We start from the raw sequence: 17,997 nt of genomic DNA, 5'->3' as shown, positions 1-17,997 counted from the left end.
AAGACCAACCTGGGCAATGTAACAAAATCCCATCTCTACAAAAAAAACCCACAAAAATTAGCCAGGCATGGTGGCACATGCCTGTAGTGCTAGCTATTCAGGAGGCTGAAATTGAGGGCATGGCTTGAGCCTGGTAGGTGGAGGTTGCAGTGAGTCGAGATGACACCACTGCTCTTCAGCCTGGACAGCAGAGCCAGACAGACCCTGTCTCAAAAATAAGTAAAAGAACAATATGACCATTTCTTTTATGAAATAGTGTAAGATTTAAGGTAATATCCATACTTGAATAATTTTTTTTACTCTTTCTTACACATTTTCTCATTTAATCAGAGTTCTGCAATATAGGTGGCATGTTTTAAAGACAGGAAACTGACGTTCAGGTTGAGAACCAGCCCAGAATCATAGTTACGGGTCTTCTGGCTTTATCCTACTGCCTCTAAGTAAGGGAAGGGCTCATATGTACTGTTGACTCTGCCCTTTTTTATGTAGTAAGGGGCCTTGTGTGTCAAGCTAAGGGCTTTCTGTGGGCTATAAGAATTTTCTAGAGCTTTAGAGCTGGGTACTAACATAATTACATTTCTGTTTAAGTGAATTATTATGGACATTGAAATGGAGGGATACTGGGGACAAGAATACTGATAAATAGGTCCTGCGGCAATTTTGAGAAATGGCAGAAGTGTCAGAGCATGTCAGCTATTTTCATAATAGAACATACAGGATTTGTTTTGCTCTGAGCACGTAGTTGTTTGTTGAATAATACAGTTTTATCCACATAAACTTTATACTGTGTGGGCCCTCAGGGGACCCTAAGGAAGCAATAATAAGGCTCAACTTGATATTGGATAATCTGTTAGTTTATTAGTAAACTGAGTATAAGCAGTGACATAAAATTAATAACTTCTCTGCTTTAATCAAAGCAAATTTGTCTTTATCTTCTTTCTCTTCAGTTGGAAGATGCTGGCTCAAGTAGTTTAGATAATCTACTAAGTAGATACATCTCAGGCAGTCACCTACCCCCACAGCCTACAAGCACCATGAATCCCTCCCCAGGACCCTCTGCCCTTTCTCCGGGATCATCAGGTAAAGCAAACAGGGATATTACCTTACTTTTTTAACACCTAAAAAAAAACAGTCTCACTATCTTAGTCAGAATTCTCCAGAAAAACAGAGTAAGTAGGAGGTCTACTTGAAGAGAGAAAGGGAGATTGAGAGAGATTTATTTTGAGGAATTGGCTCATGTGATTGTGGGTGTTGGCAGGGCAGGTCAGGCAGGCTGGAGACCCAGGTAAGAGTATTGTTACAGTATTGAGACAAAATATCTTCTTTGGGGCATGAGGAGGTAGGGGAGAGAACAGGGCTCCATCTTCTCTTCTCTCTTAAAAGGGCTTTACCTGATTTTATGAGACCCACTTGCATTATGGAAAATAATCTACTTTTCTCAAAGTCCACTTATTTAAATGTTAATTAATCCCATCTAAAAAAAAATACCTTCACAGTACCATCTATACTGATGTTTGGCCATACTGCTGGGTGTCATATCCTAGCCAAGTTGACACAATAACAGATATTTTTTTCTTGATTGTTCTTTGTAATTATTTTTGTTCAAATACTATTGGTACTCTTTTCGCTAACTGAAATCATATTAATATATATCTGTAGTCGACACTGTTTGGAACTCCAGATTACTCAGCCCTTAGTATATTCAGTCTTTTATAGGTTTAATCTTATATTTTACAATACAGAGGGTCAGTTGAAGAGTTCTTTAGTTCCAAGTCAACTTTAAAACACTTTGTAAAATAATGAAACATTGAAAAATTATTTAAAAAGTAAGAGCTGAAGAAGGGCAGGTTAATTTTCAAACTGTAATTTTAAAATAAAAAATTTGCTGAGAACTATTAAAATAGCCATGATATATAGCTCTCTTCCAAAATCCCAGTGGTTTTATTAACCCCATTACTCAGTGATTCAGTTGGGACTCTTGAATACGTGATTGAAGCAACTCCAAACAGGTTAACATTCTAGAAGTGTTATTGAATGTATTTTTCTGATGTAAATTAAATGTTATTTCTTTCTTACTGAAACGGACCACCTACTTCTTTCTAGAGGAAGAACAGTTCACTTGTGAATATGGATTTTCCATGAGATGCAAAATTAACATTTTTTAAATCACATAATTTTTAAGGTTTAATAAGAATTATTTTAGGACTTCTGAAAATAATTAATGGGAACCTAAGTAGAATATTTTATCAAATAACTTGTTGAGGGATGGCAGATAATGTTTTCTTGGTCTGTTTTATTGACTGGATAGTGGTGCCCTGAGGAGGATTCTGAGGTGATGTCTGGACACAGCTGAGAGAAACTGGTTGATGTCTGCTAATGGTTACACATGTATTCCCGACTTTGTGACTAGATCTGATTTCCAAGAATTTTTTAGCTGGGTTATAATAATCTTGAGTTCTGTGACCAGTAGGTAGAATTCCAAATATTCTTATATGCATTGATACTCATTTTGACTTACTACTTTTTAGGTTTATCCAATTCTCACACACCTGTGAGACCCCCAAGTACTTCTAGTACTGGCAGTCGAGGCAGGTGAGTGTTATGTCATTAATAATTATTTTTTTCCTTTTTGTTAAGAAAAACAGCAAATATATATAATAAAAGTAGAATATTACAATGAACCCCTGTATACTTAACACCCAGCTTTAACAGTGATCAAATAATGTCCAATCTTGCTTCTTCTATTCTTCTACCAATTCCTTTCTGGTCTGAATTATTTTGAAACAAATCTCAGTCATTTCACTTGTGACTGTTTCAGTATATATCACTTAATGAAAATAACTTTAAAAATTTATAACCACAGAACCATTATCACACCTAAAAAAATTTAACAACTCATTCTTTAATATCAGTAGAGATCCATTAATGTTTAGTGTTCCCAATTTTTGCAACAAATGCCTTTTAAAAAGAACCAGATGATTTCTTTGAGTCAGATGCAAATAAGCTCTATACATTTCCATCAGTTTGTTTATGTCACTATCAATTTATTTGTTGTAAAAATGTAGTTTCTCCTATAATGTTTTCCCAATTTCTCCATCTTGTCATTTAAGTACACACTGCCTGCTGTTTTTTTGTCTATGTTGGTATTTAGGTCAAGAGGGTTGATCAGATTTAGGTTTGCTTTGGGGGAAGGGAGGGCAAGAAGACTTGGTAGTGTAGTGGTGGTGTGTACTTCCAGCAGGGGCGAATTATGCCTGGTTGGGGTTTTTGTGATAGCAACCGTTAATAATCATTGTTTAGCTCTATTATTTTTCTGCTGGTTGAAATATGATATTTTAATTATTGTATCATTCTTTATTTAGAATATTTCTGTAAAGAGAAACTTTCGTCATCAACTATTGGGTTATAGGAAAGATAGGATAAATTCTATTTGCCTGCTTTTGTGGTAACGAATTGATTTCTAACACCCTCCAACAGTGACAGTTTTATTGTTATTACCTTCATGGACTAAGATATTTAAACATACTTTATATATTTTAATCCATTATATATGTTATGTATCTACGTATGTATGTATGTATATATGTATTGAACACTTAACATTATTCCATCTTTGGCCTTCAGAGCTTTCTCAGGCTTGCTTCTTAGTGCTTTTGCTATAATCACAGCAGTCTTTTTTAAACTTCAGTGTTTCCTGTGAAACAGTGTTTCAGGTTCATTTTGTACATTTCTTGCTTCAGACCTGGAATCAGCTACTTTCCCAGGAAGTTCTGGTAATGTTAGCAGAAAAGCAGGAAAATAGTGTTTGAGGATAATATTCTAGTGCTAATAGCACTCATTGCTACTGAATTGCTCATTGTTTCTTAGGCCTTTTCAGTGGACAGAGCTAAGAAATAGGAGTGTGTGTGTGTGTGTGTGTGTGTGTGTGTGTGTGTGTATGTATGTATGTATGTGTGAAGATAGAAGTGCTTCAAACCATAAAATGTGTTTTCAGGGTCTTCTGAAAGTTGCTGCATAATTTTAAAGAGTTTGAAGCTAGGCTTTATACCACATTCCCCTTAACCACATTATGAGGTATCCTTATCGTCTACAAAGTTAATTGTCTGTTGTCTTCACTTTAGTAAACATTACTTTTCATATAATTGTTTTTATTTATACCATATGTCAAACGTATCTGATCTTTATTTGTTGTTTCTTATTAGCTGTGGCTCATCAGGAAGAACTGCTGAGAAGACAAGTCTTAGTTTCAAATCTGATCAGGTGAAGGTCAAGCAAGAACCTGGGACTGAAGATGAAATATGTAGCTTTTCAGGAGGTGTAAAACAAGAAAAAACAGAGGATGGCAGGAGGAGTGCTTGCATGGTAAGCTCCCACTGGGGTCTGACAGGGACTTAAGGACATCACTTCATTGATTCTTTCAGCTCTGAGTATATTAAGACTAAGTAGTGGTTCTAGGAACATTTATTTATTTTTGAAATTTCATGCCTGGCACAAGCCAGATACATCTTTTTCTAACTCAACTTTTTTGTCTGAGAGTCAGCTGTAATTATCTGAAAAAACTTAATAATTGTACTAAGTACTCATTTGAAATTATCTTTGAATTTGTATTTAGTCAGTATTCTTGCCATGATGCTAAATCAGATTGTATCTTGTCCTGAAATTGTTATTTCAGTAGTCACGTTGAATCTCATGCCACAAAAGATCTTTGGCATTCTCCTGGACCTGTGAGCGCAGCATTAAGATTGCTGACACAAAAGAAATTTATTGATCAGAATTTTGTGATAGGAAGATTGTCTTTTGGCTTATGTATTACTAATCATTCTGGAGTTCCTTGAGTGGAACATTTTATATAATTTCTAATATAGAATGAAGGAAGGCTAAGCCCCTCTTGGTTTAAATATTTTGATTTTTGTTTTCTCTTTCTGACCGGGCTTCTTTTTCCTTTTTTATATGGTTGGCACATAGGAATTCATCTCAAGGTATTAGTATATTTAACACAGTATATATAGATTCAGAGAGCAAGAGATTCAGCCTCGGGTTTGGAGTACTGTTACCTCTTCATCCAGAACTTGGTTTAGAAAGTACCCCCATAAAAAAAATGGGTGCCAAGGGTGGTGAACGATTTCTTTAAGTTGTTGCAACCTTCCTACAATATAGTGGAATGATAGGTGAGCAGAAGAATATTATAGAATGCTTCTAAAATGCTATGCAAAAGATTCTAGGTGTGAAAAGGAGTGTGCCATAATTAACTCTCTCAAGGAAAAGTATAACCCTATGCTGACTTCCCAGTCAGTAGCTTAACAGTTTAATTAATTTACTTATTATCTGAGTGAGACATTATTAGAGGGACAGACCCCTTAAAATCATATATGTTAGTGTGCCTGAATAATTTTGGGATTATTGTCATTTCTTTATGGCACTATTGTGATTTATAAAATAAATTTAAGTTATGTCAGTATATCTATATGCATATTCACATAACTTTTAAATGCACATACTGCATACAATAAAGATTAAATGATTCTTCAAGAATTTATGATCGTTTTGTTTTAGTTGAGCAGTCCTGAGAGTAGCTTGACACCACCTCTCTCAACCAACCTGCATCTAGAAAGTGAGTTGGATGCATTGGCAAGCCTGGAAAACCATGTGAAAACTGAACCTGCAGATATGAATGAAAGCTGCAAACAGTCAGGGCTCAGCAGCCTTGTTAATGGAAAGTCCCCAATTCGAAGCCTCATGCACAGGTCGGCAAGGATTGGAGGAGATGGCAACAATAAAGATGATGACCCAAATGAAGACTGGTGTGCTGTCTGCCAAAATGGAGGAGATCTCTTGTGCTGCGAAAAATGTCCAAAGGTCTTTCATCTAACTTGTCATGTTCCAACACTACTTAGCTTTCCAAGGTACCAGTGAAATAATTGATTTTTGGTGTTTATTTTCATAAGCTAAAAATAAATAACAGAAGATTGTTCAGGGCAGATGGCCTTCTAACCAGTGCGTAGTATTTCTATAAAACAGGGAGCCTGTTATTCTTTCGGTATTAGCTTCCAGAGAAACTAACAATAAACTATCTAAGATCTAAGTGGTACATTAATGCTAAAGAGTAGATTTCATCTCCTGGCCTTTAGTTTATATTCAGTATAAGGAAAATAGATAAAATTCTAAATTAAGAGGGGGCTAAGGTTACAAAGCCTGTAGTCTGGTTATAATTCTGAAGTAAGCTTGGGCAATTCACTAATTATCAGGGATCAGTTTTTGCATCTACAAGTGGTAGGTTTTGGTTTAGAAGAGCTGTAGTTCTTCCCTTCCATTTAATACTTTATGTTCATGCAATCTTTCATCTCTGATTTCAGAGACCATAAAATAGTAGAGTCATACTTGTTTTTTTCAATCTTCTCCTTTCTCTCTTGTCCCCCAGTTTCTTTTTAGTGGAAGTAAATCAGTATTCTTGGAGTAAACCCAGCTTTTTTCTTGTTATAAATTAAAAAAAAAAAAAGATATATCTTCTCAAATTCCCGAGAAGCAGTAACTTTAATTGAATAATAGTACCCCGTTTGAAAGAGTCAGCCTTTTGGATTAGAAAACTAGTAGATATTTAAACAGTGCCAGAATATTTTTCTGAAGAATTGTGATTTCTTACCTAAGTCTTTGGAGATACAGTTATTTGCTAGAGATGTAATAAGGGCCTTCTTTTTCTTTACTCTTATTTAGAAAAGAAAAGCATTGGCACTTTGATCTTGAAATTAAGAGTTTTCTTTGGGTAGTAATATTTACTGGAATGTCAGAATTTTGCCACTGAATACTTTCTTTCAATGGCAAATAACTTTGAAAGGATTGTAAAATGTTGGCGCAAATTAGCCAGGCGTGGTAGCTCACACCTGTAATCCCGCACTTTGTGAGGCTGAGGCAGGCGGAGCACTTGAGGTCAGGAGTTTGAGAACAGCCTGGCCAACATGGTAAAACCCCATCTCTGCTAAAAATACCAAAAAAAAAAAACTTAGCCAGGCATGGTGGCGCACACCTTGTAGTCCCAGTTACTTGGAGGGCTGAGCCAGGAGGATTGCTTGAACCTGGGAAGCAGATGTTGCCGTGAGCCGAGATTGCACCACTGCACTCTAGCCTTGGTGACAGAGCAAGACTCTGTCTCTGAAAAAGAAAAACAAACAAATAGATTGGTTAGTACATATCCCTAGATTTAGTATCTATGTATATACCTCTCTATATATCACCATATATCTATTTATATAGAGAGAGGGAGTGAATATAAATAAATCATTTTAGAAGTCATAGTTTGATAAGAAATCCTGATAAAAACAAAGTATATACTTGGTAGGGTTAAAATATAGGAGGTGGCCAGGCATAGTGGCTCATGCCTGTAATCCCAGCACTTTGGGAGGCCAAGGCAGGTCAATCACTTGAGGCCAGGAGTTTGAGACCATCCTGGCCACCATAGTGAAACCCCATCTCTACTAAAAATACAAAAATTGGCCAGGCATGGTGGCGGGTGCCTGTAATCTCAGCACTTTGGGAGGCCGAGGTAGGCAGATCACCTGAGGTCAGGAGTTGCCTGGTCAACATAGTGAAACCCCATCTCTACTAATAACATAAAAATTAGCTGGGCATGTTGGCAGGCATCTGTAATCCCAGCTACTCAGGAGGCTGAGTCATGAAAATCGCTTGAACCCGGGAGGCAGAGGTTGGAGTGAGCCAGGATCATGCCACTGTACTCCAGCCTGGAGGACAGAGTGAAACTGTGTCTCAAAAAAAAAATACAAAAATTAGTCGGTCATGATGGTGCATGCCTGTAATCCCAGCTACTAGGGAGGCTGAGGTACAAGAATCGCTTTAACCCGAGAGGCAGAGGTTGCAGTGAACCAAGATTGTGCTACTGCACTCCGGCCTGGGCGAGGGGGAGATTCTGTCTCTGAAAAAAAAGGAGGTATATATACATGTGCTTGTGCCTGTAGGTATGTGTGTGTGTGTTCTAGGTTTTGACCATGAAAAAACAACTGATTTACTTTTGGCATTTAATACATGCCAAAACGGGACAAGATACCTGAGAAACTCTGTAACCCGTGCTCTTCTTATTCATAAATACTGAGTCTACATAATGGTGATACTGGGACCTGGGAGAGTTGGTCTTAGGCCTTATGCTGCAAGTACTGCTCATCACTACTTAGAGACCCCCTTTTAATGCAGAGATGCCATTTTTATAATGCATTCCAGAAAGTAATCAATTGATGCGTGACTAGGAAAGTTTAGAGGAGTTTTTAATCACATGACTTCACCTGATGAGATTTCACAACTATAAAACCTCCCTTTTTCCAAAAAATTATTAAGAAAATAAACCAGGGCCCTGTCTAGGGAAGTAGCTTCTCTAGAGCAGGCTTTTTTTATAATTACGTGGACTAATTACCTATTTCCCTGTCTAGTGGGGACTGGATATGCACATTTTGTAGAGATATTGGAAAGCCAGAAGTTGAATACGATTGTGATAATTTGCAACATAGTAAGAAGGGGAAAACTGCACAGGGGTTAAGCCCCGTGGACCAAAGGGTAAGTTTCAAATAAGTTGGTTTGTCACTGGGATTCAGTAGTGGTCTGCCTATATATACATCTTTTTTTTTTTTTTTTTTCCTGTGTAGCATACACAAAACCTGGTAACATTTAATTTTTAATCCTGTCATCTGATGGTATATTGATGATCTCTGAAGTCTTTTTTTCTCTAACCCTGAACTACAGACCCTTCTATCCGGATTCCTCAAACTTAAGATGTCCCAACTAAAATCTTAATTTCTAATCCTCTCCTTCCAAACACAAAACCAAGCAAATAACAACATAAAAAAGTGTATTCCTCCCCCAGTATTCCCCTTAATTGAATGATACCACCATTCATTTCTGTTGCTCAGGTTAGAAACCTATTAGAAATGAAATAATAACTATAATACCATTTTCTCACCTTTTCCCACCATTACCATTCTAGACAGACATCGTAATTTCTCATCTGGACTATTGTAATTATCTCTTAACTGCTCTCCTCGCTTCTGCTCTTGACCTTTATAGTCTGTTTTCTGTATTAAACAGCGTTCTTTTAAAAAGTAAACAAGTCTATCATTTCCTTGCTTAAAATTCTCTGATAGCTTCTCATCATATTAAAAATGGAAACTCTTTCCTTACTTTACTCAGAATTTTACCAATCTGGCCTGTAGTCTGATTTCCAAAGACAGAATCTTTTGCATTGTCATGCGGTCATTAGAGTTAAGTTTGGCTCTACTCTGGTGTATATAGTTGCAAAAACCCTCATCCACTATCTGTGAAGACAAGATACGTGTTTAGGGTATACAAACTTGTATGACTTGTATTAAAAGAAGTTTAGATAAATAGAAGACTGTGAATGTAAAATGCATCTCAGTTTACTCATGATTGGGTAAAAACACGTTTCTGGAGTTAGATTGAGAAGGCCATTTTTATTTTGAACCTGACTGGAGTCATTTGAAGAAAGGGGATAATAACTTTCAACATTTATCTTGCCTGTCTAAGGAATTACCATGAGGAGCAACAGTGATGATTTATTTACTTATTTATTACCAAGTAATTTATAAATTTTTGCACAAAGTGTTAGATGTTGCTTTTGTGACTCCCTTCCATAAATTACCTTAGTTATCTTCCATTCTTATTTAAAGTAGAACCAAAGATAGTCTGAAAACAAAATGAGAAGCACAGGAGTTTTCTTTGGGTGTTCATGTTTACTTGAGTATCTAATAAACAGGGGGCTTGTGTTCAGTTTGTTGTAATCAGACTTTGTTGTGATATAGTTCTCATTCTCGAGAATGTTTTATTAGGAGAAAAATGTTTCATGTGCTTTCCTTTCCTTGTTTGGGCCAGAAATGTGAACGTCTTCTGCTTTACCTCTATTGCCATGAATTAAGTATTGAATTCCAGGAGCCTGTTCCTGCTTCGGTGAGTTGCCTACCTTAGTAGCTCAGTGGGGGAAGTCTCATAATACTTAAGGGTATGGGCTCTGGCGGTTGGGCGCGGTGGCTCACGCCTGTAATCCCAGCACTTTGGGAGGCTGAGGCGGGTGGATCACGAGGTCACGAAATCGAGACCACGGTGAAACCCCGTCTCTACTAAAAATACAAAAAAATTAGCCGGGCACGGTGGCGGGCGCCTGTAGTCCCAGCTGCTTGGAAGACTGAGGCAGGAGAATGGCGTGAACCCCGGAGGCGGAGCTTGCAGTGAGTCAGATCACACCACTGCACTCCAGCCTGGGTGACAGAGGGACACTGTCTCAAAAAAAAAAAGAAAAAAGAATATAGGCTCTGGCCTTACACTAAGCTTGTATTACACCTCAGCTTTCTGGAATAAGCTCCTCAACCTCTCTAAGACTCAAGTTTTCTTTTCTGACACCATTTCTTACCTCATTGGGTTGTTCTGAGGATTATATAAGATAACCTATGTAAAGTGTTTAGCATAGTCTATAGTCATTGACTTTTGTAAGGGATAAAGGCTCTAAAATGCTACAATAAATGGAAGATTAGAGGTGTTTGGTGCCTAATAAGTGGGATAAGAATATTCTACACACATTTTATTACTAGCCATCAGTTGTTGAATAGTACATTATTACATACCAGGCCTGTTGGAGAGTATTAAATGGTAGTTGACTTGTTTACTGAGTAGCCTGAGAAATGAATCTTAAATCACAAAAGGCGTAGACGGAAGATGTTTTGTATAAGCAGTAATCATCTGTTTCTGGAAAATTGTCTCATCTTCAAGTGCAGGGATTTTAAAGTAGAAAATGACTTTCAAATGTTTTCTTTTTATGGGCCATTAAAATAGCTTCTCGGCCAGGCATGGTGGCTCATGCCTGTAATCCCATCATTTTGGGAGGCCTGGCCGGCAGATCACTTGAGGTCAGGAGTTCAAGACCAGCCTGGCCAACATGGTGAAACCCCCTCTCTACTAAAAATACAAACATTAGGCGGGTGTGGTAGCGCACGCCTGTAATCCCAACTGCTAGGGAGGCTGAGGCAGGATAATTGCCCGAACCTAGGGGATTGGAGGTTGCAGTGAGCCAGCATGGCGCCACCGCACTCCAGCCTGGGCGACAGAGCAAGACTCCATCTCAGAAATCAATTAATCAATCAGTAAAATAGCTTCTCTAACTTTACTTTTATCCCAAGGGTAGAAATTTTTGGCCAGGGTTGGGGCCAGAATTCCCTAGCATGAACACTAAATGATTAATAAAGTTAGTAAATTTTTCTTACGTGCTAACAGTCTTGCTTCCTCTGTTACTAAGTCAAGATTTCGTGATGTAAATGATATTATCTGTGATGTCTTCCAAAAGACATCATATTCTAATTGTAACATTAATATATTTTATAAATTTTCTTTTTAAAAAAAAAAGAAAAACTCTTGAGGAGTCATAAAATTCTGATAAGTCAAATGTTGCCTCAAGGCTACTGGTTGGTTACCCTTGCTAATTGCTTTCTTTCCAAATCTTACTATTAAAAGTAGGACTTTGGGGGCTTGGACTAACCATGAAGATTGGCACATATTCTGCATAAGATTTGGTTTTCATGAAGATGTAAAGTACATATGTCTGTATCAAAATTTGCAAGCAGCTGGCTCTATAATAACTTTTTTTCCCCTAAAATTAATATGCTATGCATTTTCAAATTAAACAGTTTGGCATTTTTGGAGAATTCTTATTTGCCATTATTTGCTTATTTTAGATACCAAACTACTATAAAATTATAAAGAAACCAATGGATTTATCCACCGTGAAAAAGAAGCTTCAGAAAAAACATTCCCAACACTACCAAATCCCAGATGACTTTGTGGCTGATGTCCGTTTGATCTTCAAGAACTGTGAAAGGTTTAATGAAGTATGTTAACTTCCAACCTATAGAGTCTTGATTTGTTAGTTTTTGTTTGTTTCCTTGTTTTATTTTTTCTGCTGAAAGACTTTAGTTTTATTAAAATTGTTTTTTCTGCTGTAGTCCTGCTAAACATCTGATTGTATTAACAGCTCCAGTGAAGAAAATTTATTGTGTATAATTTGGAGTATATACTTAAATATAATACATTAAGAATATTACTTTTTCTAAATGAGTTGAGGATTGGCATAAGTATGGAAAGTACTGTCCGTAGTTAAGTATGTTTCGTGGGATATGATTATAAACAGCTTACATTTTGGGTACAATTAGGAAAGTATCTGTACCCTTGTCCTTGCATTTTATTATTGACAACATAAATGTAGAACCTTAAACTAATCTCTGGTGACCTATCTTGAATAGTGGCCCAGAGTATATGATACTGAGTTTTCTTATTTCAGCAGTGTGACTTTCATTAATTTTGGTTATGTTTTTTGGTTTTTGGAGTTTTTTTTGTTTTGTTTTGGTTTGGTTTTTTTTGAGGGTAAGGTTGAATTAGCCATACCTTGAGAAGAAATGTGATATATACCTGTTTCAGGAAAATTGTTTTTATTATCTTAGGGATAAAATCAATTCTGTTATTATTATGGAAGATTTTCATGAGAAGAAAGTGGAATTTAATGAGAATCCACAAAATCTTTTAAAAGATTAATACTAAAGTCTTTTTATTGCTGATGTGATTTGGGTGCCATATGATTATTACTAAAATAAATCACATTGAATCCTGTAACGTATTCCCGTAACTACCTCTGGAAGCATCCAGATGGCATTTTAAAATTGAAAACAAAACAAAATCCTCATAAGGTGAAAATTCTAAGTCACCTTTATAGCAGTATGGCACAGAGTATATTAGTAAAATCTCATTAATTTGAAGTTAAATTTAGAAACTAGTCCCAAATTTTGTCTTATTTTTCAGTGTAGTTAAATTATTTTCAAATAGATATGCTTTCATGAACTATAGTTGATAAGACCCATGTTACCTGCCTCAGTAATAGTTAAATAGTTTATGATTAACATATTGCTATACAGATATAATTTTTATTAAGTGGTTTATTGAAAGTGTGTCAGTTTTTAAAAGCAAGGTTTCTTATATAATTTGCTTCACAAATATTTTTCTCTTGAATAGATTGATGTGTTCAGACCAATTCCTATTCAGATTGACCTTGATAATTCAAAATAAGACAATTACTGAGGTTTCACAGTAGCTTTAGTAACAGGGCTTTGTAAAGAAAATGGTTCCATGTTCTGTAGAATTTTAGAAAAGCACTTTATCTGGTTATAGCAATTTGTTCTCCCTAGTATGGCTGACTTTTCGTCGCCAATCCTATACAGTCTCATAACTTTAGAAAGGATTATAATTTCCCTTTTTTTTTTTTGACTCTGGTATCCTTTTTAGATGATGAAAGTTGTTCAAGTTTATGCAGACACACAAGAGATTAATTTGAAGGTAAGCTTTTCAGACCATGCAAACTTGGTGAAGGAATATGCATTACCAATAGGTGAATATTCCTATCTTTTGCTTGCAGGCTGATTCAGAAGTAGCTCAGGCAGGGAAAGCAGTTGCATTGTACTTTGAAGATAAACTCACAGAGATCTACTCAGACAGGACCTTCGCACCTTTGCCAGAGTTTGAGCAGGAAGAGGATGATGGTGAGGTAACTGAGGACTCTGATGAAGACTTTATACAGCCCCGCAGAAAACGCCTAAAGTCAGATGAGAGACCAGTACATATAAAGTAAAATGACATGGATTTGAATCAATTGTTAAAAAACAAACAAACAAAAAAACAACCCAGAAAACTTTTAAGTGTTGCTGGAATATCCTGCCTACAGTGGGCACCTCCTTGAAGAAGCTGATAGCTTTTACACAGTATTAGATTGAAATAATGGACAGAAACACATTCTTGTCAAGAAAGGGGGAGAGAACTCTGTTTGCAACTTTAAAAGCAAAAAGCAAAAGTGAAATGATGTGAGGATTTCTGTTCTAATGAGGGTGATTCTCTGATTGTTAGAAATGGCAAATGTTGATGATTGTGTGCTATTGATTGGTGCAGGATACTTGGTGTACGAGTAAATACTTGAGGCTCGTGTCACTTGATAAATTTTCTTTTTGGACTAGGTCGCACAGTTATTAAAACAACTTTTAACCCTCTCTCTTCACACACATACATATCAGGTTGTTTTCTAGTTGAAAACCCAAGTAGCTCAGATTCTACTTTAATGTCAGTGCAGATTTGCATTGAATCATGCCATTGTATTTTTTCTCATTTTTATGCTGTTGGGTCTTAGTTTTTAAATTGATATAAAGAACTCAGCAGTGGTTTTATTTTCTACTCATACTTAGGGTTTAGGAAACACGACCACTAGTTATCATTTAATCAACTTCAATGGTCTACTGAAATAAAAATGGTAACTTTTCATTAGTGGATTATTTAGAGTTATAGTAGTCATTTCCAGAAAACACTTACAATTGTACTTCCCAATCAAATCATGTGATCATACAGTTATTCCCATGAAAGGCAGAATGTTTGTTTCAAAATTAATCTAGTTTTCTGTACATTTAAATTTGATTGAGAAGGTGACAACTGGCTCTTTTCCAGTCTTCCTTCATGTCAGTTTTCTGATAGACCACTATTGGCAAACAGTATCTGTCAACTACCAAATGTGTAAAATTTTCTGTATTTCACTTTGTCTTATTTGTAAATAGTGAACTAAAACTTTTGGCAGATCAGCAACATTTGCTGAGCCTGTTTTTTAAGCTAATGTGTATTCTTACTAATGTTCCTATCAAGAATGGATTTGTAATATATTCTGTCTATTTCTAATGTTCACATTCATATTTTGAGGTTCTATCTTATTTTAATAGAGAACAGACTTCTCAAAAAATCTTCAGAAGCAGCTTATTATTGAGATATCGAAATATTGAAATAAACCCGGTGGGGTTAGATTACTCATCTGTCCACCAAGTGGGACATTTGCATGGACTGGGGGCTTAAAGGACTTAGAAGAGACCTGTAAGTAAATCCTGAAAATGAGCCAATCCCCACTTGAATGGTTACTGGAGTAAACCCACCTTTACCACCCCAATTACAGCACCCGAGGCAGATAAATCAACTTGGCTCTGGTTCATTTTTCTTTTCTTCATTTGTGATGCTCAGATTCAAAATGTGTGTTCTACAATGTTACAGGCTTCTCTTTTGTTTGATTAAAGATTTTAGTCCTACTTTTGTATGGACACATTAGAATATACAGAGACCAAAATAGAAGAATTTGCCATTAGATATTTTTCAGAAATCAGCAGTTTTGTGGCAAATCATTTATTTGCCTTTTTAAAAATTCAGTTTAAGCAGTTCAGAGAGTAGACTACTCAAAATTATTTCACATAATTGTCTAAGAGGTCAATATTTTTTAGTGCATATTGAATCAAATAAAGTGCTCTAAAGAAATTATTATACAAATTCCTTTGGGTTGTTTTTCTTTTCTTAACAAGGGGTGGGGGTAAATAGGAATATGATTTAGGCTTCCTGGTTGTGTATTTAAAGAGTATTGATTTTATTATTGCTATTGATTTACTTTATTCCTGGCTTCCTCTTCACTTTCAATTTTTTAAAAATAAGCCTTTGAAAATATACCAAACTGTTTAAACATTTTACTCAAATTTTAAATTCCTAGGAAAAGTTTTTTTATAAGAGGGAGAAAATTATTTAAAAATATATATGCCTATGCCTGTTTCCCTCTTTTTTCACAACATCCATGATTTCAGTTTATAAGTAGACATATATCTAAGGGCACATTTTTGGAAAGTGAGGAATAGCAGCAGTATAACTTCCTTCTGTCAGGCCTTTGAGTTTTAATATTTTGTATTGCTCTTCAAATGGATCCTTTTAAAAAATTGTAGATAATGAGTCATAAATAGATTCTGCTAACTGAGGGGAGAAACACATTTTAAGTAAATATTTTTCAGTATCTGGGGCCTTAAAAAATAACTGTGTTCCCTTAAAATTACATGTTAGAGTTTTTATTTTTTTTTGGTTTAAGATTGGTTAAATCAGTTTAAAAGCCACTTTTTTGTCAACATTTAATAGTCTCCATTTCTGTTAAGATAATTTATACTGCTGAGGAATTACTATTAATAGCTATCAACATGCCACCATTAAGGTATTCACTTTAGATTTTTTATTAAAGCTTTTTTCTTGCACACTGATCGTTGTGTCTCTAAGCTGATTTTTTCAGCTCATTTATACCTATGGTTAAAAAGTATAAAAACTTAAATTGATATTTAGATATATGTTTTCCTATTAATTTATGTTTTAAAAAGACAAAATTGAATATCTGTCAGTCCCTGAAGGCAGTTTGTTTTTATACTGTCACATTTGTATTTGTTGTTTAAATGGAAGTATTTTAGAAGATTTGGAGAAAAGTCCACATAATAATGTTTTCTTAAAAGCTTTTACAGTTTTTGCTGTACTTCAGTTTACTTCTCCCATCAGAAAACGAAGAACAAAGTGTTGCACGGTCTGTTCTGTTGACCTAAATTTGTGTTTTCAGCACTTGGCTCAGCCGATTCACTTGAGTGAAGGAATTGCTTTGTAAGTTCTAAAGTATGGTTAGATTGCAGGTCATGCTCTATATGGAAACATCAAACCATTACTACAGAGAAATGATAAGGCATTGGATCCACTATTGAAATTATTATTTTTGGATCAACAAGTTGGTACTTTCTGACTTCTGTATCTTAACATAAGGGAATTTTAGGTAATGCTAAGTCAGTTGTCTCATTTTTTGTGATAAGTTTTGGAATTTTTAGTTAATTGAAAGAAATAATGCTTTTAAGTAGAAGTAAAAGGTTTATAAGTGTGCAAATTGTAGATTTATCAATTACCTCAGCAGGTATCCTGCCACGTAATTATTAGTGATTAGTGTTAATAAGCTAATAGATTCAGGTCTTCCAACTATGCCCTTGGATTGTGGCCTACCATATGTTATTAAATGGTCTCTTACTATCCAAAATGGGAGTAGATGCTGTGGCCCCCTCTCCCTTGGCTTTTACATCCCACACCCACCCCCATTCATGTACAACATGTGAAATACAAAAATCTCATTTCTTGTTAAAGCACTGCTCATTTGCATACTCAGCATCGGATCAGTGAGTAGTTTTATAAAAAATCCACGCACCCAACTCCATTAGTTAAAACAGATTCTTAATTCATACCGTGAATTCTTAATTTCTGTACCATCTATGTTAATGATCTGCTGAAGGTGATTCAAGATTTTCAAGGTGTAATACAGTTTGATCATGTACCAGACCTGGATATTTAATTTTTTTTTCTCACAGTTTATCTCCTCCTTGATAAAGCAATAACACTGCTTTAAGTCTGTTGCCTAATAGCATGTCAGAATCCTCTCCTGGATGGTGATTTTATAGGAAAGTTTGTATGCATATCACCCAGTCTATCTTTTAAAAATTAAGAAATTTAAATGTATGCTGGAAGTAATGACAATATATTGTGGCATTTTATTTTAAAAATTGGGGAAAGTTGCATATTTTTTTAAAAGTAAGTGTTTGAGTAAAAAAATTGAAGGTACTTTTTTAAGGAAAAAATTTATATGCCACAGTTTACATAGACATTTCAGATTCAACACGTACTCTTGAATATAATGGTTTCTTTTACTTGGTCAAAATGCATGTATAGCATTTCTTTCATCTTAGTTCCTTGTGTTTGCCTATGTGGTCGTTTATATATTTTTTATTGTATCGGAGAAACAAAACTATCTTCAAAAATAAGTTAATTTGGCTATATTTGTCATATCAAACTACAAAATGTACAAAGTTAAGTTTAGCCCTTTTCTAGAAAGTGATCTTTAAAATTGAAAATGCTCTTCTTTTAAATTAACCAAATTTATATGTGTGGGAAGGCACCAAAATGATTTTGTAAGTGCCACTGCAATATTCCCTTTCAAGTGTGGCCTAAATTTCAATCTTAAGGATGGAATGCATGTTCTGCTCCTGGTTCTGAAAAATGTAGGCATCTACTACGTTTTAAAACACAGTGAAACATATA

General features: G+C 35.5%; 1 protein-coding gene across 3 annotated transcripts in view; it reads left to right on the top strand.

The window, feature by feature from the left end:
* TRIM33 (tripartite motif containing 33) overlaps nucleotides 1-15,393 on the top strand; it is a 119,645-nt gene extending 104,252 nt beyond the window's left edge. For 2 of the 3 annotated variants that reach the window (XM_050778926.1, XM_050778942.1), the window contains 9 exons: nucleotides 948-1,080; nucleotides 2,529-2,592; nucleotides 4,203-4,362; nucleotides 5,554-5,903; nucleotides 8,433-8,556; nucleotides 9,886-9,960; nucleotides 11,736-11,888; nucleotides 13,333-13,383; nucleotides 13,463-15,393. In XM_050778926.1, coding sequence (XP_050634883.1) covers nucleotides 948-1,080; nucleotides 2,529-2,592; nucleotides 4,203-4,362; nucleotides 5,554-5,903; nucleotides 8,433-8,556; nucleotides 9,886-9,960; nucleotides 11,736-11,888; nucleotides 13,333-13,383; nucleotides 13,463-13,675 — 1,323 coding nt within the window. In that variant the 3' untranslated portion in view covers nucleotides 13,676-15,393. The remainder of the gene's footprint in view (nucleotides 1-947; nucleotides 1,081-2,528; nucleotides 2,593-4,202; nucleotides 4,363-5,553; nucleotides 5,904-8,432; nucleotides 8,557-9,885; nucleotides 9,961-11,735; nucleotides 11,889-13,332; nucleotides 13,384-13,462) is intronic. The other variant, XM_050778932.1, reaches the window with a different exon arrangement.
* Nucleotides 15,394-17,997: the final 2,604 nt, after the last annotated feature.

Source organism: Macaca thibetana, chromosome 1 (genome assembly GCF_024542745.1).
Source record: "Macaca thibetana thibetana isolate TM-01 chromosome 1, ASM2454274v1, whole genome shotgun sequence".
Classification (NCBI taxonomy): Eukaryota; Metazoa; Chordata; class Mammalia; order Primates; family Cercopithecidae; genus Macaca; species Macaca thibetana.
The sequence above is the reverse complement of the archived record's forward strand: the minus strand, read 5'-3'. Positions and strand labels throughout refer to the sequence as shown.